The 26,763-nt window shown below is 33.6% G+C and overlaps 1 protein-coding gene across 1 annotated transcript in view; it reads right to left on the minus strand.

The window, feature by feature from the left end:
• SP2353 (EGF like, fibronectin type III and laminin G domains protein pikachurin) overlaps positions 1-26,763 on the minus strand; it is a 404,662-nt gene that overhangs the window by 342,396 nt on the left and 35,503 nt on the right. The window contains exons 3-4 of the mRNA XM_085943262.1: positions 15,344-16,077; positions 12,637-12,730 (exon numbers count right to left, since the gene is read on the minus strand). Of these exons, the coding sequence (XP_085799388.1) occupies positions 12,637-12,730; positions 15,344-16,077 (828 nt within the window). The remainder of the gene's footprint in view (positions 1-12,636; positions 12,731-15,343; positions 16,078-26,763) is intronic.

Below are 26,763 nucleotides of genomic sequence, written 5' to 3' on the forward strand. Positions count from 1 at the left end.
ATTTCGTATCTAGTCATAATTTTCTATATTTAAGGAAGAAAAGTCATATGCAATCTTTACTTCCAATAAAGTTAAATGTTCTGTTATAGCGGAAATAATTCCGTGCGATCGATTCGGCAAAATCGAAATCACATAAGATCTTTCGTCGGCTTTCATAATTTCACGAAATACTTTTTCGGTTTTCACTATTTCACGGATTTTTCTGCTTTTATTTATTTTTCGCGGTGCACCGGTTAAGAACCACTGGCTTAGAGTAATGAATCTTGAGAAATATACTCAAAATAATGAATAAGAATAAATCAGACAAATGGAGCGATATATTAAATATCACAAATATTATAATATTTAAAATAGATCTACAATTATTTATTGTTAATAAAAAATGTATAAAATTGGTATTCTTACTACCAAATATAAATACAAATACCTGGGAATATACATCACGGGAGATGGCATTTTGCAGAGAGAGCTTGCTATCCGAATGGGAATGGCTGGAGCAACATTCACCTCGATGCGGAGTATCTGGGATTCACGATTGCACTCGGTCAAAAACAAATGCCGCCCATTCAATTCTTGCATTCTGATGGTGCTGTTTTACGGTAGAGAATCATGGCACCTTACGAAGGCTCAGAGAAATCATACACTGTGCTTTAAAACATATGTTTGCGATGGATACTGGGTGTGTATGACTGAGGAGATATAAGAACGGCACCAAGCAGCCTCTCATCACGCTGAGAGTGAAAAGGCGACGTTGGATCTGGCTCGGCTACGTGCTGCGGATGCCAAAAGAGAACTTCAACATGACTTGCCTGTTCTTCAAGCTAGATTCCGGTGTTCTGGAAGGCCGCTAAATACTATCTATAGAGTGTAGGTATACAGCGGAGCTACGGGACGCTGGTTTGACCTGGAACGAAGCAAGAAGACTGGCAAGCAACAGGGATTCTTGGAGGCGCCACGTGGTGTCCATATGCCCCAAGTTTGGGCCGATATAGCCGAAGAAGAGGAAGACTAAGGTTCTTATTACTACAAACATAATAATGTAAAATCGATTGTAATGATTAGGTTCTGCGGAAGTACGTGGCGGCGCAATTCACAGGACCGAGAGAAGTGGAATCAGCGTGGAAAGGTTTTTATCCAGCAGTGGATAGATTCAGGCCGATGATTACTTTCAATTATAATGTTGGCACGTGCTGTTTTATGTTTTAGAGCTCTCTATAGAATTATTATCTCTTATTCTGTTTGATTCTGTGCCTCATGTAAAAATAACATCAAAGAAAAGTAATATACCGTATTATGTTAGTGAATAGTGGTAACAAAAAATAATATACTTTCACCAATTCTACGTCAAAAGCTCTGTGATATGATTCAGTAAAAGCTCTGAATAGACTACTTCCTCGCACAATATTAATGAGATCGCAGACCCGTGATGGCTGTTAAAAAAACGAATATTCACCCTTTACAGAGTGAAGTATTCATAACAAAATTCTTACCAGCCCTGAGATCAAAGGGGCAGAACAATAGAGATTTCGGAGACAGATGACAGACTCCGTGGTGACGTTTACTAATTATCTTCAGCTAGGAAGATTGATGAAAACATTAAATCTGTATAACGTTGCATTGTCGTTAACAAAATTGATAACTATCATTGCTAATCAAATCGTTATCAATTGGTCTAAAAATATATTTTCAATGAATGCTTCATTTACAAAAAAATATGGTATATTATATTAATTAGTATACATAGTTTGAAAACACTGCAGAAACATTTTTGTCGACCATGTGCATAGTGGAGGTTTGTGTTAACAGATTTTTGTTTTCACGAGAAATGGATGTTAGCCACTTGCTCAACATACTAGGTCCATTCTCTGACTTAAACACAAATTAAAAAATAATATGTGTATTTACCAGACCCAGGATTCGAACCTGGGACCCACGATATTATAAACCGACGCTTAAATTGCTTGGTCATTAGGTATCATTAGTTGGAAAATACGTCAGAACCATACTAATTAGAAAAAAGTCTTATTGAAAAATCATGGTGCTGAGCAATGTACTTTACCAGTGTGTCAATATATCAATGCCTGCTCCCTACCAAATTACGATGAAATTAATCAAGTAGTTTCGGTTACATGACTATTAGGAATGAATAACTTATTTGATTGGGTAGGGCGCAGATGGCTAAATCGGTAAAGCACATTGGCCGGTATGCTTGCCATATGCCTATGCCAGTTGCATGCAGGTTTAACTACAGCCCGGCACCGTTTTTTAAAGTTTTTTTTCTAATAGACATGTTTTTGAGGTGTTTCCTATTTTTTTATTTTTTTATTACAATTTATTTATTTTTATACTTTTTGAGACTTTCGCAGTTGTTTATTATCGTAATAGATTTTTACACTATCACCAAGTTTTCTACCTTCTTCTTTCTCCGACGTTTCTTGAACATTTCAGAGGGCATTCTCAAGAGATATAAAGAAGTATTGAAAAGTACTGTTAGGTTAGAGCTTTCAATCCGCTTTAAACCAAACTCAGTTAACCAGGTAACTGCGCGATTCTAAGCTAAACGAAAACCGGGTAATTTTACGCGATTAACCAGCCGAATTCTTGGTAGGTATTTATAAGAACAATAAATAGAAATATGTAAAAACACACGTAACCACTGCGTGGCATGGGAACAATAAAATATGACTTACCTACAAAATTTGTTTACCATCTTACAATTAACTGATAATCCTTTATATTATTGCTGAAATCCAGACAATTATATTGCATTAAAAAAAATTGTGGCGTCTTATTGCGGACATGAAGATCACATATTTTTGTTTGTCCGTATTGTTTTAGCTTTGTTTTTTGTAACATATATATCATTAAATTTATTTATTTCTGTTAAATCTCCATGCCTTTCTCTCCCATGGCACTTTTTATTAAATTATGTCATTCAGTAAACTCAGTCAAAGCTTACTTGAGAGCGAGGCGATCTCAGTCTTGGGCATCTGGTCCTGAGACATTCCCAGGCGTAAAAACTGCTGGTGCATCACATCCAAATGTAGGGTTTCGTGGTACGCTCGATTAAGACCGAGTGTGGTGCAGGGCGGGTTGGTTTGGAGGGGTCTCCGTTTGTGTTACTGAAATCTAGCACAGTGACCATTAATAAACCCTTTTGGCCTGGTTCATAATTTCCCATGTGCACTTACTAATTCAAAGAATATTTTGAGTAATCAGATGCTTTTCCTGAATACTACATGTGTAGGTGGCCAGCTATAAAAAATATGTATGTATTCTGATTCTCAGGTTGTTCGTCTATTGTTTAGAATATCTTTTTCTAAGAATGTAATATTAATAATTAACCGATTAAAATAATCGTCACAAATAATATTCGTGCTTTGAAAAGGTTATAAAAATCACCACAGCGCCTAGCTTTTGCGGCAAAGTCATCGATACGAGGCTGTCGCGTGTGTTTGCGCCCAAATAAAGTCCAGGTAACAGACGGTGCCTTAGCACGCGCCCACCTGGTCGGGAGTGCTTTTACGACAGAGCTTTCCATCGCCCTCCTGAAATAATAATACAACGGATTGGCGTACAAATAAAAGCTCCTCCGCGATGTGCACGTGTTTTACGACTTTCAAAATAGCTTTGATTTCAGTTTATGTGCGATTTGATTCACCCGATAATATTTTTGTACGTGTTCTGGCAGGTTATTATTACATACTACACAGTATTTATATGTTATTATTATTATTTATGTTATAATTGTTATAGATGATTATAAGGCAGGTACTGTCATCTCCCTCCATTTTAGAAAGTAAAAACACGCTGTCACTTTTATTCTTTGTGGTTTTTTGTCTCAGGACTTGGAGGTGCACAAATAACACACCGGAATTGTGTTGGAAACGGCGAGATGTATCTACATTTAATATTATCTAATGGTTACATTTTTATACAAATTCTTTTCAATTTAATTTTGGAGGATAGCAAGGTTAACACTGCTTACTGCGTTGCTGTCAAAAATGCTTTTCTCACGCTAAAACAAACGGCCGCTTACGAGCGGTACAAATGCGGCGTTGCTGTTCGTATTTTTTTGTAACGGCATTCAAACAATGTTGCCGGTCAGATATTTAACATTATTTAATTATTTTCGCAATCAACTCTTACTTTTTGTTGGTTTAGTACCGACTCGGGCCTCTCCAGATACACAGAGACGTCCCCAAATGGGGACCATTCGGGGGTGTAACAGTACCTACGGTATTTATTCTGATTCTTCATATTTTTGTGAAGATTAGTCCCTGCTATCTTTCTTTCTCTTGGAGATGAAGATAACCAGCGGGTCTTTCATACAACACAATGTGTTGGATCCTATTTGAGCCCAGATTTTCCATGCGTCTATTCCATTGCTCTTTTTCTCATTTGTAGATATCCTCGATGTTGTAAAAATCTGGGATTTGATCACTTTTTATGTGATGTTTGAGTGTTTTGCCTGTAATTGATATCAATGTCTTCGTTTCTAGGTTTTGCAATAAAGGTATTGTTTTTTTTACACAATGACAATATGTACATGTTTTTATGAAGGTGTTTATGATTATTCAAAATTACTTATTACCACCTTAAACTAAAGAGCAAGGACATGGTTATTAATGATTCTAAAAAAAGGTATTGTTTTATTTATAGCATATAGCCTATAGCATAGTTAATTGTTCATATACCGCATGTAGATTTTTGTTGCTCAACTCTATGTTGAAAGTTAAAAAAGAATTTGATAAGAATGTTTCCATGTATCGGTTTAAGTTCAACTGATAGTTCCCTGGAGGCTACCCAAAACTACCAGTCTCTCCAGGTTGTCCGGTTCGCGCCTGACAATATGTCCAAAAAACTGCAGAATTCTTCTCAGACATAAATTGTCGAGAGCCGTTCCTTTATCTTCAGTCTCTGGATGATTGACTGGTTCGTCCTTTGCTCCGTCCAAGAAATGCGAAGCATTTGGCGCCAACACCACATCTCAAAGGCATCAATTGCCTTCCATTTTCTTGCCTTCAGGGTCCACGACTCAACTCCGTATAGAAATATCGAGAACACTAATGTTTGCACAAGCATCATTTTTGTGGCAATAGAAATTCCACGATTCTTCCATATAGTGGTAAGGCGTGTCATCGCATTTTTTGCAATCTGTGTGCGCCTTCTGTCTGATATTTTGTTAGTAATGTATCCATACAACACATTTCTTAGATATTGGACTGAAAAGTGAAAGGATGATAAAAATACTGTATAAAAATGGGGCGGCATTTTATCTAGGGACGTCACTGCTGAAAGGTGAATTCCAGGTCGCTGAAACCGAAAAACCGTTACATACGGAATAAGAATCAATCTTTCATTTTTTTTGTAGAATTTAAATTCAAATTAGGTACATCAATCGATAGTATTAATTTTGTTCTATACTGTTCTATCAGTCTCGTGGAAATTCGCATTTTCCGTAAAAAGCATTGAAGCAGTAACAATCTTGCTTCGTATTTTTATGCATATTAAGTTATATGGTAAAAAGCGTCTGTAACTGCACCCCTGCATAGCGTTATCTACCTTCTTAGGGCGCGGATGGGTCAAAAATCGATAGAGACCTGACTTTCTCTGTGAAGGGAAGGCGCCCAACCAACCAACAGATGTCTCTCATTAGGTTTATAACCCATTAAGGGAAGCGCGCAAGCTTATACCAACACTTTATGGAACATTGATACGCGGAAAGCATTCAAATTGATTTTTATTTATTATTGAATTGGTTTATGTAGCGTAAAGTTTATTATTTTTCTATTGGTTGTTTGGATGAATATACTTTTATATTAAATAATTAAATAATACGAACGATAATAGTGTGAAGTTGGCAATATATAATTTCGCTATGTAAAATGACTTGCTGCTGATTTAAACGTTAATGTTTTTTAGCTTCACTTTCGTATATTATATTTGTGATATATTTATATATAATGGTGGGGCCTAAGTCAGCTCATGTGTATTATCGAAATGCTATATAGAGCAGGTTTGGGAATCCTAAAACATCTGGCGAAGAACAGTGTTTATTAGGTATAAAAAATAGCGTGTAAGTCTGAAATATTTTATAGACAGAGCAAGCGTTAAAATCTGTGTGTGTCTGGAAACAGGCCGAATCATGACCCAGGTATCGACACGAATCTAGGACGATTTGGCGCCGGGAAAATTGGATGCCACGCAATTCGAAAATAAATAGACGTTAGGTACTTATACGTACTTTTAAAAAATATATTTAATATTATTATTCATATTTAAATTATGTATTATGATTTAATAGTTCGTGAGAATTTAAATATGTACACGTAAATAATGATTTAATCGTGCATACGTTTAATTTGCAACGAAAAAAGAGTTTTTTTTATTTTTATATAAAGCCTTAGGCATGGTTATTCTCAATCCGCAATAAAACAAACATTATGTGAAGAGTAAAATTAATTAAAACTACTAAGTAGTAGACAGAAACTGATTAAAATTCATCGTCTACGTTCTGTTTACGTATCTACGACAATGCGGCGTCCAATTGTCCTGGCGTCCAATTGTCTCATTCTCATCGACACGTAGGTAATCGCTAATACCGCCCACTTGCCTTCCTGAAACTGGGCACTCTAGTCAGCTAGTTTATGTTACAATTCTCGCAGATAGTTTGTACACAAAATAAATTAAATAGATAAACGTAATATTGGATGTTTTCAGTTGATTTCGTATATTTAGGCTATCAAACACTAGTAATCACAAGTCACTATACATATTATTATCTTCAGAACAAAAATAACGTATGAAAGTTTTCGTGTGGAATGGGAAAACTAATGTTCATTAATAGCTTACAAATAAGTTATATTATATAATAATAATAATATTCGAGTTTTTGTATATGTATAAGAATATAAAATTAAAGGTTTTTCACTACCTACTAAATAGAAAATCACATACACCATTGATTCCCAGTACAGAAAAGTTATTGCAATATAATTATTATTATCCTCCTTGTTTTCAAGTATATTATAATTATTGTACCATATCTTTATATAATCACTCATTGGCTTTTACTTCAATCGATAGTGTCATTAAAAATACCGAAAAGAAGTATCACAATAGGTTTTCTCTCTCTTAACGACTTACGAAAGAAAAAAAAACTTCAGTTAAAACTTTCCACGTCACAGTGTCACGGAGAAAACTTATCCACTGTATCGGTAAAAAAACTTTGACGATATTTAAAAAAAAACAGCAAAGAAACTTAGGTTGTGGCAGTTAATTACAGCCAACAGCCAATTTGGGCGGGCCTAATAAATTGGATTTTCAGTGAAATTTAAAAATAGCTAAGTTCTTGGTTTTTTTTTTTTACCTTTTGCGGATTTTTTTTTATAAGTTTACACAACTAATCGAATCAAATATTGTGTATATATTATTGGTGCGTATTAATAAGAGTGGAAAATTTCAACGAAATATTTATTTTATAAGTATTATGAAGATAAACTAAAAAATAGTAATTTTTGTAGCTTAAAACTTATTTTTCGATCAATTTTCATAGAACCTTTTTAAAATGCTGATTATTATGAAAATGACATGTTGTACCTTGATAGTTTATGAGTATTCTGATACCTTGATAACCGAATAGGACGTGCATAAAATCGTCCCCTTAGAACAGAACAAGCCTAACTGATTTTTTTTGAAAATAGTTTTATTGTACTAAAAAAATCCTTTTTTTGTTCTCTATACGGAGTCAGAAAAAGCGTATCTGAATTATGAACATAAAAAAAGTTATCAGCTTAGATCATTCCAAACTTAACTTCAATCTTAAAAACATTTTGGAACATAATTAACTTATCTGACGTTATCTGACGAAATATTATGTAACAGAATATATATTTTAATTTTGTTTTCAACATGAGCAATACTTTTAACTAATGCATTATCGTATAATTAAATCAATATTCTTATATTTACAGTTTTCCAATCAATAACAAAAAAGTTTAAAAGTGCTCTCCTGTAAAATGTCAAAAAATGTTAGGCTAGTTCTGTTCTAAGCGGGCGACATTTTCGCAGCACTTACGATCAATAATTGTAATAGTTATGTGAGGTTGAAAAATTTCGATCGTTATGTTATATACTATAATAATATCTGTCCCATCCCATATTTTCACCCTACCTACTACACTCATTGTTCACATCCAGGTACTTTAATCAATTAATGAGTGACTGCTCAACTATGTTTGCAAAACGGTAGTTACCCATAGACTACGAGAGCGTCAAGACTTGCATTAGTTTGACCGCCATAGTGTCATCAAAGCAGTGATTCATTTTCAAGTTACGGTTCGATCAACGCCACGTCAAACACAATAATTCATAAAAAATCATGAACTCATTACACACCCATCCGTCACATGACAGGTTAAACGGCAGACTGACCGTACTAGTTACGTGAGTGCATGAACACGGAACCAACTCCAGCGCTCCGGTCAACTCAAAATTAAAGGTTAGTTAGTGCCTGGACCCGCCCTCCCCCAGCATCCAAAATCCCCCTTCCTACAGTCCACTAAAAATCATCACCAACATCTATTCCCAGTGTCGTTGTAAAGGGCGGACGATTAGGACAATGCTTCTTAAACTGGAGAGTGCAGATCACTACATTGTCGTAAATAATTTTCCAATTAGCCGAAAATATGGTTTCTGCAATTTTTTATTTTAATATTTTAAATAATTTCGTTTTTTAAATCGATATATAGATAAAGGAGGGTTAATGATGTTATATATCCTTAATTTTCCATTATACATCAGTGCAGTGTTCCCAGTACGAAAGATTTTTTATGAGTCGGAAGCGGAAATAGTGAAACGAAGTTTTTATCCTGAAATGACTAACATAATATGCAGGAAACGATCCTCCTTGTAATAACAAAAACAGTAATGTTTTATGGTTAAAAAAAACGCACGAGGCGCAATTGGTATATAATATTATCTATATTTTATACGATTATTGTTTATCGGTTATTGAATACTTTTATCTGGATATTATAATTAAATATAAAACGCTATTTTTACTACAAGGGTTTTATGATGATTTTTGTAACTATACCGATTGCTAAAACACCTTGATATGCCCTTGCCTATTGTGAGAATTCCTGCAATATCCATAACACCCTGATTACCATTTTTCAATAATATTATAAAATAATGAAAAATTCGTCATATTCCTTCTAACGTACGTACATGCATTAAGCAGTTATTATTAATAAGTTCGATAAAAAATCATGAATACATATGTACTGAGTAAAAGTATATATCATATACTTACATCATACACTAACTTGTTATGCGTTTTATATACTAAAGGGCTTTAGAAGCGAGCGTTAAAAGCCAAAAAGGTCCATCACGAATTACACTATAAGTGGTCCTTAATAAAAATGACTCCGATCCATTGTCGGAGTGCGGACCTTTCAAAAATAAACGTGATAGAATAAACATATTAAGGTAGGAAATAGACACACACTTATTGGATAAAATGCTTATAATAGTAACATACTAGACAACATCAGTATTTTAGAGTAGTTTTAGAATAATTATTTTAATTTCTAAACAGTGTCTACCACACTGACATCTCTAGATAAAATTTCGACTATAAGCAAATTGGAAATACCGATCTCTAATATTATTTTAAAATAATTATTTTTATTGTTATTTTTTTATAGATGGCTCGAGTAGAGATTGCAATACCGAATGAATATATCAATACCGGTATTTCTTATTGAATAGCGGTATTCGTCAAAATATATTATAGTAAAAAAAAGAAAGTACCAAGTACCTATCAATAAATATAGCTACTAAAACCAATTGAAAACACTATTTTATAGAAAGCTAAGGAACATGCATACATTTATAACGTTGACATTTATAAATATGTATAAATCAATAAATCATATTATTTTAGAACTGCTAAATTTTACAAATACAAGTTACAGGAAAATCTCTCTCAAATACAACGTTTTTTGGATGTACTATCAACATTGGATCAATAGTTAAATATAATAATTGGAAACATTTGAAACGAACGTTTTCTTTTTTGAAATATGTTGATTCATTGCGACAATTCTATAAATATTTGGGAGATTTTTTTAGTATTTTGTAACTTTCGTTGGTTTCTTATATCCACTAGTTATTTACATCGCAATTACATAAGACACACATAGCTTAGCGGTTAGAGCACATAGCACTCGAATCCCAAGGGGCGCGGGTTCGAATCAGTTATATATTTCTCAGAGGTGTTTTCAAATTATGTATGTTCAATAAAGAATGTTACATTCTTAAATCTTGTATATTATTATTCGCTGAATAATAAAAAAATATTTTATCATTTCTTAATCTTGAATTTTCGTTTAAAACTGTAAATAGATTCGAGATTATCTGTCACTATTTTCGTGTTGATACAAATATTATTTATTGGATTGATATTTTTCAAGAGCAAGAATAAAGCTTGTAAGTGTTAATTTAGTTAACTATTTCTTTTATTCAACGAATAATTCACAAGGTTTAAGAAGGTTGCGACGTAAATCCAGGAGATGCAGGCTCGATTCCTGCCGAGTTTGTCGCAATTCGTATGTCACTGCGTAGCATATAGGTAAATGCGACGGACGGGGCGTAAACCCAGGAGATGTAGCGTTCGATTCCCTGCCGGGCTGGCTTACTTTTTTCAAAAAAGATTTTTTCTATTGGTTATAATATATTTTCTCAGAAGTGTTTTTCAAAATTATGTATGTTAATTTAGTGTTTAAATTACTCTCCGGGGGCGTGAAAATGTATGTCGTAGAATGAACGTCTTGCCATTTGCAAGGGATGCATAGGGATCGTAATAAGTTTTTTTATATAACATCGAGAGTATGTGTATCATGCACTATTATTATGTTCCACTTTTTTTTTTTAAATTATCAATAAGAGATTTTTTCTTCTATTCGTCACTGTTCTGGCAGAAGACACTAATTCGAAAAAATGACATATTGAGGTAGTACCAAAATGTTCCTTATTTCAAACTTTACCGTCTGGAAACCTTCTTAATAAATAAACAGTCTTAATTTTAAAGTCATCCTTTTTACGATTACTTAATAATCTCACATGATAGACCATTATTTCAAACTTTTTAACAACTTCAAAGTCAAACTACTCAAAACTAGTATTCTCCAGTTAGTGTGTTCTGCCAGAACAGAGACGTTATGTCATTCATATTAATCAGATAAAACTGGTCTTGTCAATTGTCTTAAATGTTAATATGTAAATTTGTTACCCATATACCATTTTTCGTCATCTGAATGGATCCTAGGAAAATTTACTTTCTGTATACACTCAAAAGTAAAAACAAAAAACAACGCATTCCACGCGCTACCCTTATACAGTGCATTACCTGCTTATTCTCACGGGCCGTCAATGCTACAGCAGTCTATACGTCTTATATAGAACGAATTTACGAATACGTTTTTCTATACAACTAAATAATACCTACCCACCAAACTAACGAAGACTGTGGACTTGTTGAATGGATAAGGATATAGCGATATATTAGAAATAGAAAGCGTGTAACGCGGTATAAACCTGTGCGCCCATAAACATTGTAAGTATATTGAAGCACATTACAAAAATTTTATTACAATTAAATTGGCTAAAACCAAGGCCTGAACAAAAACAAACCATAAGTGCGAGTGAGTAAGCATTCGGCACGCTTATATCTCCTCTCTATGCGTTAGAGTAAGATAGAATTTCTACGGCTGAATTAAATATTTTTTGAAAACGTCGCCAGTAAATATGGATTTGACTGATTCCATTCATTTAAAAACTGCGAGCACGTGTTGCTGAAATTTATGGTACTGTTCGGTTAAAGCGGATACAGCGGAAAACGCATTTTGAAAATAGCCGATAAACTGGATTATTTGTTAGTTTGGGTTAGCTTAGGTTAGGTTAGGTTGGGTTAGGTTAGGTTTGGTTTGGTTAGGTTAACCTAACAAATAATCCAGTTTATCGGCTATTTTCAAAATGCGTTTTCCGCTGTATCCGCTTTAACCGAACAGTACCAAATTTATTGTTTTTGTGTTAAATATAAAGTTAGTGGTAATTATTTTTAGTTATTTTAGTATAACATATAGTTAACTATGTTGTGTTTAAATTTGGTAGCCGTACTGAGAAGCAACATGGTGGTATAACGTTTCATAGATAAGTTGATAATAATAAAATCGAGGTTCTACTGTGCGCTAAACGCAAGAAACACGGCTTCATTTTGCCGAAAAATATGCGCTCTCTATATATTATTACTCTGAGGCTAAAACCAAAATTTTCTTGTCGGCGATATTCTGCTATCTTCATTCGGTGATAGTATAATATCGTTGAAAAAAATCCATTTAATAGTGATTGCTACCCCCAACAATAGGGATTAGTTACCAAGAAGAAAAAGAGTAAATAACCTACTGTGATTCTCAGTGTTACGATAAATTATGTTACCTATCACTGTCCACTGTCACTTTACAATAAATTAGAAAATATTCCCTTAAATCTGATCGACACCTAAAACAGCTTTAAAAAAATATTCAACAAAAAAATACTTTGAAAAAAATATTTACACAAAAAACTTACCCTTGTCACAATTAGCCCCCACCCTCCTGAGGGGACAGCCGCTCCGTGGGGCGCTCTCGGTGTGGCTCGGACCATGAGTGGACATCGGGGGAACCTTTAAAACAAACGTGGATTTTTTAACGGGGTGATTGTGTCAAAACAAGGCTTAAGGGTTGTTTTTATTCCAAATAAATAAAGAACATGTTTACGAATTACGCTTTTAAGGAAAAATAAAAAAAAATGTGCTGCCTATATACAGTTTACGATTGTCTCGGAAAAACTATTTTATTTTTGAAAATTAAATGACTTTTCAGCGATTAATAAAAAATGAAAATATCCATATTCGTTGGTATAAAAAAAATCTAGGATCTAATCTAAATAAAGAGATTTAATCTAGATAAAGGATAAAATCTAGGATCTAATCTAGATAAAAATCTAATCTAAAAAAAGGTATTGTTGTCATCATGATAATGCGTCGGTGAGATGCATTCATATGAATGAGGTAGGTATATGTTTAATTCAAACATGCCTCTTTAAATTTAACAAATTTCAAATATTTCGCACTTTTGCACATAATGTATAAATAATTACAAGATAAAAAGAACTTTATATATACAACGTTTTTAAATTCTGTTGAACCATATAAACTTGAGTTGACTAGCTTAAACGACTATGCTTAACGCACGTATATATAAATAATTTAGTTACTAGGACCCCAGACCCCTAGCAACCAATAATGGTGTCAAAATAACTTTTCATACAAAACAGAATTAACTGAAAATGAATTCAATTCTACTTAAAAATGGCTAAAAATGCATTGGCATCGTGTTCTGATATATTCTAAAAGTTTCAAATGTCTAGCTAGTCGGGAAGTTAGTTAAAAATCGACTGCAAAATTTGTACCGGACAAACAACCACCGGACAAATAAGAATACGACCTAATAAAAACGTTGTAAAATACAGATAGAGCCATATTATGATTTAGCAGTTGACGTCTTATCAGGCTTTAAGCACTCGATATTATAAAATATAGAAAGTCCTGCCATTTTCTGTTCTCTGGAGGTCAGGGAATATAATATTTGGTTAAGTCTGTGGCCTCTCGACTTCTAAAAATTACATGTGTAATTGAACGTAGTTATGCAGAATTAGCCAGTTCACAATAATGTCGAGCTGAGATAATGCCACTTTAGCAACAACATGTTATTAAAAATGTATGTAAAATGTAAAATTGTAAATAGTATTTTATTTCAAGAATATTTTTTTTTTGCAGCTTGGCTATTTTCAGAAGAACGTAGAGAAAACTTTCTCGCATCTGATCTATATCATATCTCATTATTGTTCTTGAAGTAATGTTAAATAATATGTGTATTAAAATAATAAAAAATATAGTGACTGCATGTAAACTTTTATTTTCATTGAAGTATATACCACTCCCTCGAAATGAAGACACGACAGTAATTTTCTGCCGTTCGATTAATAGATAGCGCCTGTACACGTGCATGAATTTACTTGCATCAATAGTGTGTATTTTAAACTATCGGGATAATAACTGTTTATACGTAAGAGGACTCGCACATCAGAACTCGCCGCATGCGTCTTACGACGAATTCGTCGATGTGACGTCATCGTAAACCAAGAAACAAACGTTATCAAATGGACCTTCGCAGATTGGCCGATGCAACTGCAACTCTGCGACCCTGCGACATTCGTCTAGTTGCAATGGCCAAAGCGTGCATGTCGATCTCGGGAATGTCGCCTCCGCGCAAGCGCACAGCTGGCGGCCATCGGTCATTTCTGTCTTTGTCTCTGTCTACAATGTCATTGCTCGCTCACGCCGCCGCGTTTGACGTTTGTTCATACAATCAACACAATAAAAATGGCAGACGAGAGACTTCTCTTTATTCGTGTTTGACGTTTGCCGCTGGGCAGATGTGCGAGGATGTACGATGCAACATTCGTCGAAATTTTGTCAACTTTTGATTTATGGCCGTTAGGCACACAAGGCGAATTGTGATGTGCGAGCCGGCTAAAAGTGCTGACTGTCTCGCCAATCTCATTCTTCAAGAGTAAGCGAGACGCAATGTTATCATTGTTTGGTACTATTTGACAGGTCGTGAAAATGGGTTAATCTCAAAATGAGTTTCTGCGCGGTATAGTTTGTTTTTTTTAACCAACAGGTTCACTACTATCGTTCTACTGCGCAGATGCAGATATTGAACAAACATACTGTCGTGTAAAAACGCTCCAAATTGTCGCGTGAGAATTCACATCAATTCAATCTTGTAATTTGCATGATAATACGTGTTTACACGTGTATTTTTACGTACTATCAGCAGTAAATCCATGCACGTGTAAACATGTTATTATGCAACATAAGTACGTTACTACGATTATATTAATGTTTAAGTACTGAAAAGTTAGATAAAGGTGATTGATTTATTTTTGAACATATAATTTCTTAGAAATCCATGTAATCATTATTTTTATCTGCGATAAATAATCATGCATTTAAAATTAAAATTAGTTGCCAATGTTCCATTGAAGTGAACGAAACTGATACTGATTATTGTTAAACTGTGCGGAAAACGTACTACATACGTATTGTATTTAATTTAATTTAATAGAATACATTTCGACTAATAATAAATTAACAGTTATATACTTGTAATAAGACGTGTATTGTAATATTATTTCATTGTTATATTTGGTTTAAGATATTCAAACAAACCTTTTGCTCCAAGCTCGGCCCGAGCGTGGTGACCAGCGTCTTATCATCCTCGTCGTCACTAGAAGGCCTCCTATTTTCTGCCCCGTCCAAAGCCGCACTTGCGATCATATCAATATCCTTCGAAGTCAACCCTTCCGCCTTCAAGCTGTTAAGCCCTTCAATCTCCTTAAACAGCTTATATTGATAATGATCCTGGGCGGCTTTGTCTTCCTTCAGACTCTCGACGACGGGCGATAACAGGACGTTATCGTTCGGATAGCCTTCACCGTTGTCCTGCACAGTTTTTTCTGTCGACTGAATCGGCAATATAACCCCATGAATTTCTCTCATATTCTCTTTACTGTTTCTATTATTGTAAAGCGGGGTTCCTTTATTGTCACGTTTCAAGCTGTCTTTTGTGGTAGTATCATAGTTAAAATAAACAGAATTACTGTCAGATTTTTGATGTAATCTAGTATTTTCTTCGAAGGTTTTTGATCTGAAATGATATTTATCTACTATTTCATTAAGTTCGTCGTAGTCGTCGGGAAGAATTTTTCTGGTCGTCGCTGGTGGAACTGTCGTGGCGAAACCTTGGTCGTTTGATGGTGGCATTAATGTTGCGTTCTCTGACCCTTTCGCAGGCACTAGTGCGATGTCTAATTCAGCAGAGAACGACGCGTCTTTCTGGTACAATACGTCTTCTTCTGTGTCCACGTAATTGTCGGAGATTGATTTGGAAGTGCCGTTTATTTCTGAAAATAAATGAAAAATATATATTATTAGTGATATTTATGGGATAAGTAACAGTTAATGAACATATTGAAGTGATTAGAGATTGCAATACAGAATGAAAATATAAAATATATTTGACATTCCCCCCTCAATAATGATCTATGTTACATTTTGGCAGTTTTTAACGAAATATGCAACAATGATCTACATCACATTGCCTCTGTTTTGGCATATTTATTTTTTTGATCTAGCAACATCAGTCCCTTGTTTTTGATCCGTTATATTGGCCTCCCAACTCTGTCAAAATGGAGGATGTCACGAGAGTTTTTGTTAACCCTGCGGATGCAAAAAGACTTCACAAAGAAAAATTCACATGGGAAATTGGAAGAGGAATAAAAATAAGTGATCGAGGAATTCTAAAACAATTTCTTTATTTTCTAAATGGATTCCAGGACAGGTAGCAAACGTATACCTATTGGATTAAAGATAACAAACAGCTAACTGCCTTCAATAAATATTTTTCTTTAGCAAGATGAGTGAATCTAAAGAATTTATCACATTGTGATTTGCCTGTATAATACCTACCTACCTAATCATCATTTAACATAACAAATAGGAGTAAATATAGAGAGTAGAAAACATTTATTAAAAAATACAAAACCCGGTGAATCTAAAACCACGTGCACAATCTAATGATTTAACTCAATTCGTAAAGCATATTGACGTCAATCCAGTGGATTTTTTCTAAATAAGTATGGCCGAGTGGCTTACGCGTCAGCTTATAATGTCGTGGTTTCCAGGTTTGAATCATGTGTCTGGAAAATACACATATTGATTTTTAATATGTTTTTGCAGTTAGAGTATAGATCTAACTGGTTGAGCAAGTGGCTAACATCCATTTCTGGTAAAAAGAGAAATCTTTTAATATCTACAACCTCATATCTCAACCCATATGATCTTCTTAGGATCGGATATGGTAATATATATATATAAATATGATATTTCCAAATTATGTGTGAATTATTATTGTTTGTATAAATAAATAACTGTAAATTGTATTTTTATATCACTTGACAATATCTTTCTGAGTGAATAAAGCTGCCACTGATCATTATTTAACTAAGTATATGGGGTACGTAGGTGCTACGTTATATTATAGTATATTTGTTTTATAAATGAATGAAGTGTTTTTAAGAACAAAATATTAAAAAACCTACGTAATCTAAAAAGGAAGAATGGTAAATTGAAAGCAAACAACAAAGCATGCGTAGGTATTTTTAATATTATTTCGAGAAAGCTCGATTAATTTGGTACCTATTTAAAATAATTAAATTTTAGAAAAGCTTGTTTACTTCACTTGAATATTAAATCCCAAAATATAAATATTTTTACATTAAACATTATTGATTTTAATGTTTTACAAGAAAAGAATGTAAAAATAATGTCGATGGTGATATAATTATTCTCAGTGAGTAAAAAAATAGTTAGGCAGCAACCAACATATTTTTACCATCGTAATAATATATAATTGATACGTGTGAACCGATGTTTACTTATAATTTATTATTTTGATTGATTAACCAAACCAGAGTCAGTTTGTTTTTTGTTTATATGCCTTGTATAATGTCTGGAAAAAAAAATATTTAATATTTAATTTCCCCGAACCGTGGTTAAGGTTAAACTATCCATCTGACATAAATCCTCCCAACTCAATAAGTAAAGAGGACACGTCATGTCACTGAAGATAATCAATGATTTTTGCTTTAAGCAACAATATGCATGGTTGATGCATTAGTCCCGTGCAGCTTCGTATGGGGTCAAGGAAGTGTGTCACTAAAATTTATTCATACACGTATGAACTTTAAGAGTAACGAGGAAATAAGAGAACGCACTAAGCAGCATCTGATAGCGAAGAGGTGCCGTTGAACCTGGCTTGGCCACATGCTGCGGATGCCAGAAAATAACTTAAACCTGGCTTGCCTGTTCTTCAAGCCGACCGGATTTCAACGTCCTGGAAGGCCGCTGAATACTATATACTATATATAGTGTAGGTATACGGTTGAGCTGCGGATGCTGGTTTGACCTGGAACGAAGCAAGAAGATTGGCGAGCGACAGGGATTCTTGGAGGCGCCGCGTGGTGCCCATATGCTCCAACTAAGAGGAAGATATGGCCGAAAATACAGCGTCGTGGAAGGCTGCCATGCAGATCGCATATACAAGACGGGGACGATTATTGTTGTATTTTTATTTTATTTTTTTACTATAAAATAATTTTTTGACTGGTTTTTTATCTACTAACTTGATGCTCTTTTCATTCTAAATATCATGCTTTAAACGTCGTGAATGAAGAATTTATTACGTACCTACTCAGTATGTTTTTTAAACAAATTAATAAATTTCTGGACCCGAGAGTTTCCATGGTGTGGGTCTAGGACAATTTGGCGCCGGGACAACTGGCCGCCACGCAATTCGAAAATAAATATACGTTAGGTACTTATAGATACTTTAAAAACAATATTTTGTATTGTTATTTATATTTAAATTATTATATTATGATTTAATAGTTGGTGAGATTTTAAATATTATGCACACGTAAATAATGATTTAATCGTGCATATGTTTAAGTTCCAACGAAAAAAGAATTATTTTATTTTTATATAAAACCTTAGGCATGGTTATTTTCAATACGCAATAAAAAACATTACGTTAAGAGTAAACGGAATTAAAATTATAAAGTAGTAGATAGAAACTGATTAAAATTCCTCGTCTACGTTGTGTTTACGTGTCTACAACAGTGCGGCGTCTAATTGTCCTGGCGTCCAGTTGTTCCATTCCCCCTGGTGTAATGGTTGTAATAATTTTGTAGGTGTGGATGGAGCGAATATACTTGAAGGTACTACAACACTGATTAGGTGTAGTATTTTCTTGTAGAGACTGCTTTAGTTAATGCCTTAAATTTTGAAGACATACTTCCTAAAGCTTGCCGTTGAAATACCCAATAAATCTCAAATACATTGTTTTAGAATTTTTGAAATCTCTACCTCCAAAGCGTTCGTACACAAAGCGCCTACAAAATGCCAAAAAATTAAAGTACGCGAGACTGGAAACATAATTTAGTATTAAAACAGTTAAATCCGAAGTAGAAAATTCGCTCGCTTCCTGCTTCCATATTTCTACCAAATTTAGGAATTAACTTCTCGTGGGGCGGGGGGTGCAAGTCAGGGGGTGGCGCGCGGTAAACCAATATCAGAGCTTAATCTAAAATAGGGTGCGCATAGTACGATATGAATCAGATAATTATTATGTGAAAGGGTTGACCGTTGATTTTAGTTTTTAGATTGGATGTAGCGTTATAAATGGTGATTTTATACAGCATTCCATAATTACTAGCTTAAATGAAGCCTTTTCCTATGCGAACTTTGAAAGGGTACGATGTAGGAGAGTTCATTAATTTTATTTTCCTGAATGAACTTCATTGAATAAATTCATTAGCATATTATTAAACATATATATTCTTTTAGAAAAATACGACATCTTACCGGACTTCAACTTGTTACCACTGGATTCGCGCCAGTATGCTTTACCAATTAAGCTACGGGCCACCTACTTAATTACGACAATTTTAACTAGTAGTTCTTGCGTTATAATATTGGTATCGGTTTTTTTATATTATTAAATCAAGATAAGTAGCATATTACTTGGTTTAACATATTATTGTGGCATTTTTATCTGCTTGTTGCTATAATAAAACAATATTTTATATATTGGTATGTTCAATAGCTTCATTCAGGCGTCTTAACACTACAGTAAACATTATTTTTTGTTGTATACCCAACTTGTGTTTTATAGATTTAAATATTAATAATATGCTTCAAGTATAGGTTCAAATACGCCCGTTTTATTAGCCCTCGTATTAGCTACATAATCTTATGTGGATCTGGGCCGCCTCACGCGAGGATTTATATTTTTACGAGAAATTGATGTTAGCTAAATACTCAACCTATTAGAGCTTGTCCAGATGACGCGTGTTTCGCCGCGAGTGCATGTGGACATCCCAATTAGGTCACCTGTATCTCAACCGCGCGCGAGAAGTGACACGCGGCGTTTACATGTGGACTACTCAATGAGGTCACATGTATCTGAAATGCGTGTGAGTTTTTACGCGCAAATCAAATCGCGCCATCTGGACAAGGCCTTAGATTCGTCCTCTAGGTACATAATATTGAAAGTAAATTTTCCAGACCTGGGATTTGAACATAAGGTCCACGATACGTTACCGCCGTAGTGCATCGTATATTACGTATAAAAATATATACGATTACATAGGCAGGTACTGCTTTTATTTCTTCAATATCTTTACATACACATTTGATATATCGTCTAAAAATATCATTATTAACTAAATGAAATTGCGAAAATATATTATACTGTTTACGGAAATTCACGTGTTTTATTATGCATCGGTTGATTACTCCTTTACTTCAGTTTGTATGGATGGATACTATCCGTGGCTTTATCCAACTGACTTCTCCTAGGTATGCTTATATACTACAGTCTGCAATTGAGAAGAGATCTTTATTTAGCAACGTATTTTTATCGACTTATACTAGGTATAAATGAGAACTCTGCCATTATGGGTAGTGTTGACCTGTGTGTCCCTGATAACTATCTTAAAAATAGAGAGCATCAGAGTTGAATATTCTCCCAACGTGTAGAACCAACCTGCCACTGGTAATGCCAATTGGGAGGGCGATAACTATGTTCAACCAGGTTGCTTCGGGTGTTAATATATTCCACTTGCGTGAGGGTGAGTTTAGGTGGACGCTATTTTATAAATTCTTAAAATAGGGTCTCCTTAGCAAACTCGGTGTGCTTCTTTGAACTTCTATGTATTTATACTTATATGTCACTCATGCCTCCCACATCCCGAAGCGGGCCCTCAGGCTAGGATCTGTGACGGCCCCCTACCTATCGCTAAGGTTAAAGGCAGTGTGACGTTCTACAGTTACATATTCCAAATGGTGTTCGAGGTAAAATTAATGGTATTTTTAACGATTTTTTGCATTTTAAACACACCCACTTTTATGTTGTTATGCACAATTATGGACTACTTGTCGAATATCGACAATAATGAAAAATTGCATCGTACAAATAAATGATATTAAATGTTAGTATGCTTGAAGTGAAACAGCGCCGCAGTGCAATTTTGTGATGTGTGTTTATCTCACTTGGCTGGGCCCCCAGGCTAGAGCCCTGTCAGCCCACCCCTTATGGAAGCCATGATGTCACTGATTTTGTATGTATATATTATGTTCTCTTTTTAAATTTTCATTTTTATCGTTATTATTACTTTTTTTCTTTATAATAATGTCATGTTGTGAACGTGTTAAACTTATAATTTGTGATTTCCACAATATATTAAAAAATAAATTTAAATTGAAATTGAAATTCTATACGAAAAAGTATTGTGTGCAATGATTTTTTTTGTATTTCTCTAAAGTTTCCACTTAACAAAAAACAATTTCCACAGTACCATTTATATTGCGTTCATGCCAGTGTCACCCGGGCGGCAGGGCAACTTCTTCAGGCTGAATTATAAGCAAAGTTTGTAGACGGTGAAATATAAACATATAAATCACCTGGGGAGGCGTTCACCAGACTTTCGTTTCGAAATTTTGAAACTTGCATTGTGGCTCAACTTTCTAATTTAAAATGCCCCTCTCTCTCGGCACTGATTACCCAGTTACGTGCACATAAAAACCGGGAAAATGGCTCCGTGAAAACATATTACGCTCTATGGAGCAGGGGGTTTCCCTAATAATAATAAACCCATTATACATGTACACCATAGAGGGAAATACAGAGGACACCGTACAAGAAGGTGATATATGTAATATGCATATGGTTTTCCTCTTTCACCCTCCATCCCATAGTCACTTTCAATTAGTTCCTCGTTCCAATATTGCGATCAACCTCTGAATATAATATGAAAATTTTGGGATATATTTGGGAGTTTGAACAATCTTTAGACTTATTGAAAAAGACGTGTGTGTCATTACAATGCTCTGTATTTTCTAATCATGGAAATCAGAACCTTACTAAAACTAACGTAAATGTCATTAATAAACACATAATTAATGAAAATTTGGTAATGTATTCGTCGCCACTATTAAATATAATTTAAGCACATGATTAACACAATTATACTAATAATATTTTAATTGATTAATAATGTCAAGAAATAACCAAAGGACTCGAACACTGTACTTTCGATAAATTTTGTAAATTAGATATCCATTAAAAACCCACTTAGGGTTTTCAAAGTATTAATAACATTACAATTAATAATAAGTATACAAAGTCATAATATTGTTTGAACGAATAAGAACATGTATTCTGTTTCTATCTATGCTATCTATGCGTATAGTATTTAAGCAAAGGCAAACGGCTTATCTGAATAGCCTTGATAATGGTGTTACAACCGAAATAACTATCGACAAACCTTTTTAAAAACCTGTAGAATTTAATATTAATTATATTTTCATTTCTTTTAAAATGGAATTCTACCAAGTAAATGCTAACTCAATTAATAATTAGTAAATGTCATTGTTTTAAAATTCATCATACATTCATAGGTAGGTACGGTATGTTTTACTTTTATAATAGAAATACTTCCGGTTTTAGTATTTATTCACAGAAATTTAATCAATAATAACAGAGAATACTTCAAACGGTACACAAAAATAGATTAACAAGATAAGATGAATCAGTCGACCAAATAACCAGATGAACTTGCCAAAGAATTAGTTCAGTTCAGGTAAGTATCACATTTTACAACTAGAAATTTCACTTATCTCTATAAGCGAATCTCGATAGTGTAAGGTGCTTAGTTTCAAAAACAGAGGACCTGTATGATCACAAGGGTCAGAGCTAATCAGACTAAGCTGACTGGCTGTAAGACTGTGAGAGATCAAAAATACGGAGTTAATATAGAGTTAAATCCTCATACGTCTACATAGCGCTTGCGGCGTCTTGTCAATAGACAGCGCTATCTTCTATTTTAGCTATTTTCACATACAATGTTCGTGTATCACTTTCAAAAGTCGAATGTAATTTTAATTTAGTTAAATCGTTATTAATATTAAATAGTAAAACATACTCGGTAAATTTTTACTCGGTTTTCTAGAGAAAATTCAAATTTTTCGTTTTGTATTTTTGTATGGTGGTTTCAATTCTTTCTAATTTAGTAAATTTTAAACCACAGTACAGAAAATTTAAACATTTACTAACGGCGTTCCAAAATGATATACACCAAAAAAAGTTAATCAAGATTTGTATCGTGTGAAGGTTGAAAATATAAAAAAAATGGTTATATTTGGAAGTTATGTCTGAATAATCTGTAGAGTGTAGACTATGTATAATATATTAAAATATGTCATTATGATTCCTTGGTTTATCTTATCATATAAATTTACATCTATCATGATCACATATTAATACAATAAAAGAGAATTATTGCAAACGTCGTCGCGTTAAAATAGAAAATATTTTATAAATACGCACAGTATATTTTTAATGTTAATTTAAAAAAAAACATTGTATTGTATAGGGTCAGGTAGAAGATCGAATAGAGCAAGTTAAAACTCCCTCCAGATATATAGTTCAAATCAAGAGTGACATTGTATCATTGATGAAAGCCCTGCGTGGTGCTGAATGCTGAGAGGAATAAAGTAAAGTACCTAATGGAGAAAGCTGTCAAATTGCCAAATCAACTGGGTTATGATCCTCAATAGCCATGTCTACATACTAGCATGTTTTCGTTCGCTAGAATCTAGTAGATTAACGCATCGCAGTACTTGTGTAGCCTGCGCATTGCCGGCCTCGAACCGTATTATGGCCATTTTTCTTGATAAAAGTGCTAGCGCACGTAACTCTATCACCGGTAAACATTTTATCAACATTGTAAGTTAGTGTTTATTTATTTATTTAAGAATACAAAACATTGTGGACATAACAAATATTACAATATAGAATATAATAATAATAATAACACAAAAAAAATAAATCAAAAAATACTTAAGTACAATTTAATACAGAAAAATATAATTTTGAAAACAAAAAACATACAATTTTACGCAGAAAAATAAAGTTTCAAAAACAAAATGCAAAGTACATCACTGAAAATGTCTATGTCTTTAGGGAGCGCATTTACTAATCTTGCACCCCTCGCTAATGGTGCCTGATGGGCTTGACACGAGGAAACGGTTCCGATCCAGATTAAATCATGGCTGCGACCACGTAAGTAATTGGCAGGCGCATGTAAATTCAAATTTATTAGGACACCAGGATTGGAAACCATCCCTCGCGCTAACAAGCAAAAGTGTTTCAAGAGAAGAAGAGGCCGACGAAAGTCTAGTATTAGTAGTAGTCGTGTTTCCAAGCGAATGATTCCACGAAGAATGTATAAAAGTAAATTAAACTAAAATTACTTTACTTCAAATAAGTCAAAAATACTATAATAATGTTTACATATTTGTATTAAAATCAGTATTATAAAAATATGATAACGCTACTTCCCGTAAAATATTGAAAATTATTTGACGTACAAGTGTAAACAGTTGATGCGGTGCGTAACACGCTCTCCCCCTAAAACACGCGTAAAACTATACGGTGTTAAAATCAGAATTAACAAGTTGAAGTGAAGTAAAGTGGAAGATGAAGAAAGTGATAAAATTTTATGTTCACGTAAAATTAATTGATAAACTTTTCATCGGAGCGTGCATTTGACGTATTCAGAGCGTGTATTTTACGTAGGTATTCAATATATTATTGTAATTAACTATTTTGTTTATTTAACGAATAATTCACAAGATTTGAGAATGTAACATTCTAATTATTTAACATAAACAATTTTGAAAACCCTTCTGAGAAAATATATTATATCCAATAGAAATATTTTTTTTCTTTAATCGAATTGAAAGGAACCGACATCATTCTCTCGGGAATCAAACAAAAAATGAAGTGGCAAACAAATTTTGAAAATAGTCGATATACTGGATTATTTGTTAGCTTAGGTTAGGTTAGTATACGTATTCAATATATTATTATAATTAACTATTTTGTTTATTCAATGAATAATTCACAAGATTTAAGAATGTAACATTTTAATTATTTAACATACACAATTTTGAAAACCCTTCTGAGAAAACATAATATTATAACCAATAGAAAAAATCTTTTTTTCTTTAATCGAAGAATTGCAAGGAATCGAACAAACATCATTCTCGGGCATCAAACAAGAAATGAAGTAGCAAAAAAATTTTGAAAATAGCCGATATACTGGATTATTTGTTAGGTTAGGTTAGGTTAAGTTTTCATTCTTGATTTCATGAATTTTACCAAAATCAGCCATGAAAATAAAATTATTGTTCATATTGATTTTTATAAAATTTGAGACCATACTATACGGTCATCTCTTTCCGATATGAAAGCTCACGACGAAAAAGTTTTACGTACAATTTAAATGTAACCTAATATATTATATATTGCCTTCTAATAAAGCCAGTTTAAATATACTTAAAAGGTGTTTATATGAAGTTGATATCTCCGTTCTATAACAGTAATAAATAGTATAACTAGCATTATAATAATATACTTATATTATTTGATAAGGCTTCTGATTTATCCAATCCAAAGCGTATGTGCGTGCGCATAATGGGGAGCACTTATATAATGAATAAGTATAACTGCAGCATACTGAATTAGTGCTCGCTTGTTGGAAAACTACTGGATTAAGACATTAAGGTCGTTAGCATGAATTACGCTCAACGTATTTGGAAAGTTGGCGCAAGGATGTCATCAGAAGTTTTAGTTACTTTAGCTAAAGAGCACTGCTTCAGGATCGGAAGACGTTATGAAGGGGTGTAGGTACATACTTAACTAACTTTTTAACTCGAAATATAGCTCCCAAGTGGAATATCATTATGATTCTCTGTCTAGAATAGAATAGCTTCTCGTACGTGAATATAATATTATGTTCGACGTTCTCCTAGCGTAGAGATCTAGGAAACTCCTACCCACAATCCTTTTTTATAAAATTATAGTATTTCCATGACTTAAAAACAAACAATGACAATATAATATACATAATTTGAAAACATCTCATGCATTTACATTAGAGATGGGAAAACTGGTCGATTTTGAAGACTAAGTATACTTACTACCAGTATAAAAAAATAATTAGTAGGTATAGAAACTTGTTCCAAAATACTTACTAGTATTTGGAATACTATATAACATAGCGTTTGGCGTGCGTATGCGACAAAAGTTTCATACTCAACTGAAACTAAAACCAACTCCACATTAGTATTTGAAATACGTATCGGCTCAAGGAACTCAGACAGTGTATCGGCTTCAATAGAATCGCTAAAAATACGCTGAGCTCCGCTTGTCGAATAGTTTCATTTATTATAAAATTTTAAACACATTTTAAATTTATGAGTTGTTTTTCTGTTAGGTTACAATATTCTTGTTAACAAAAATGAATAACAGTGATTTTTTTTATTTTTAAACATGTTTTGAGCGGTCATTTAATAAGCCTAAGCCTGCGACACAAAATTTGTGACCTATAATTCATACATTCGAACGCAATAGACTAATAAATTAAAATATACCTATATTCAAGTGCTACCTCGCTCGCGCGCAT

Source organism: Rhyacophila brunnea, unplaced genomic scaffold (assembly GCF_057557595.1).
Source record: "Rhyacophila brunnea isolate RB1 unplaced genomic scaffold, BYU_Rbru_1.0 scaffold_15, whole genome shotgun sequence".
Lineage (NCBI taxonomy): Eukaryota > Metazoa > Arthropoda > Insecta > Trichoptera > Rhyacophilidae > Rhyacophila > Rhyacophila brunnea.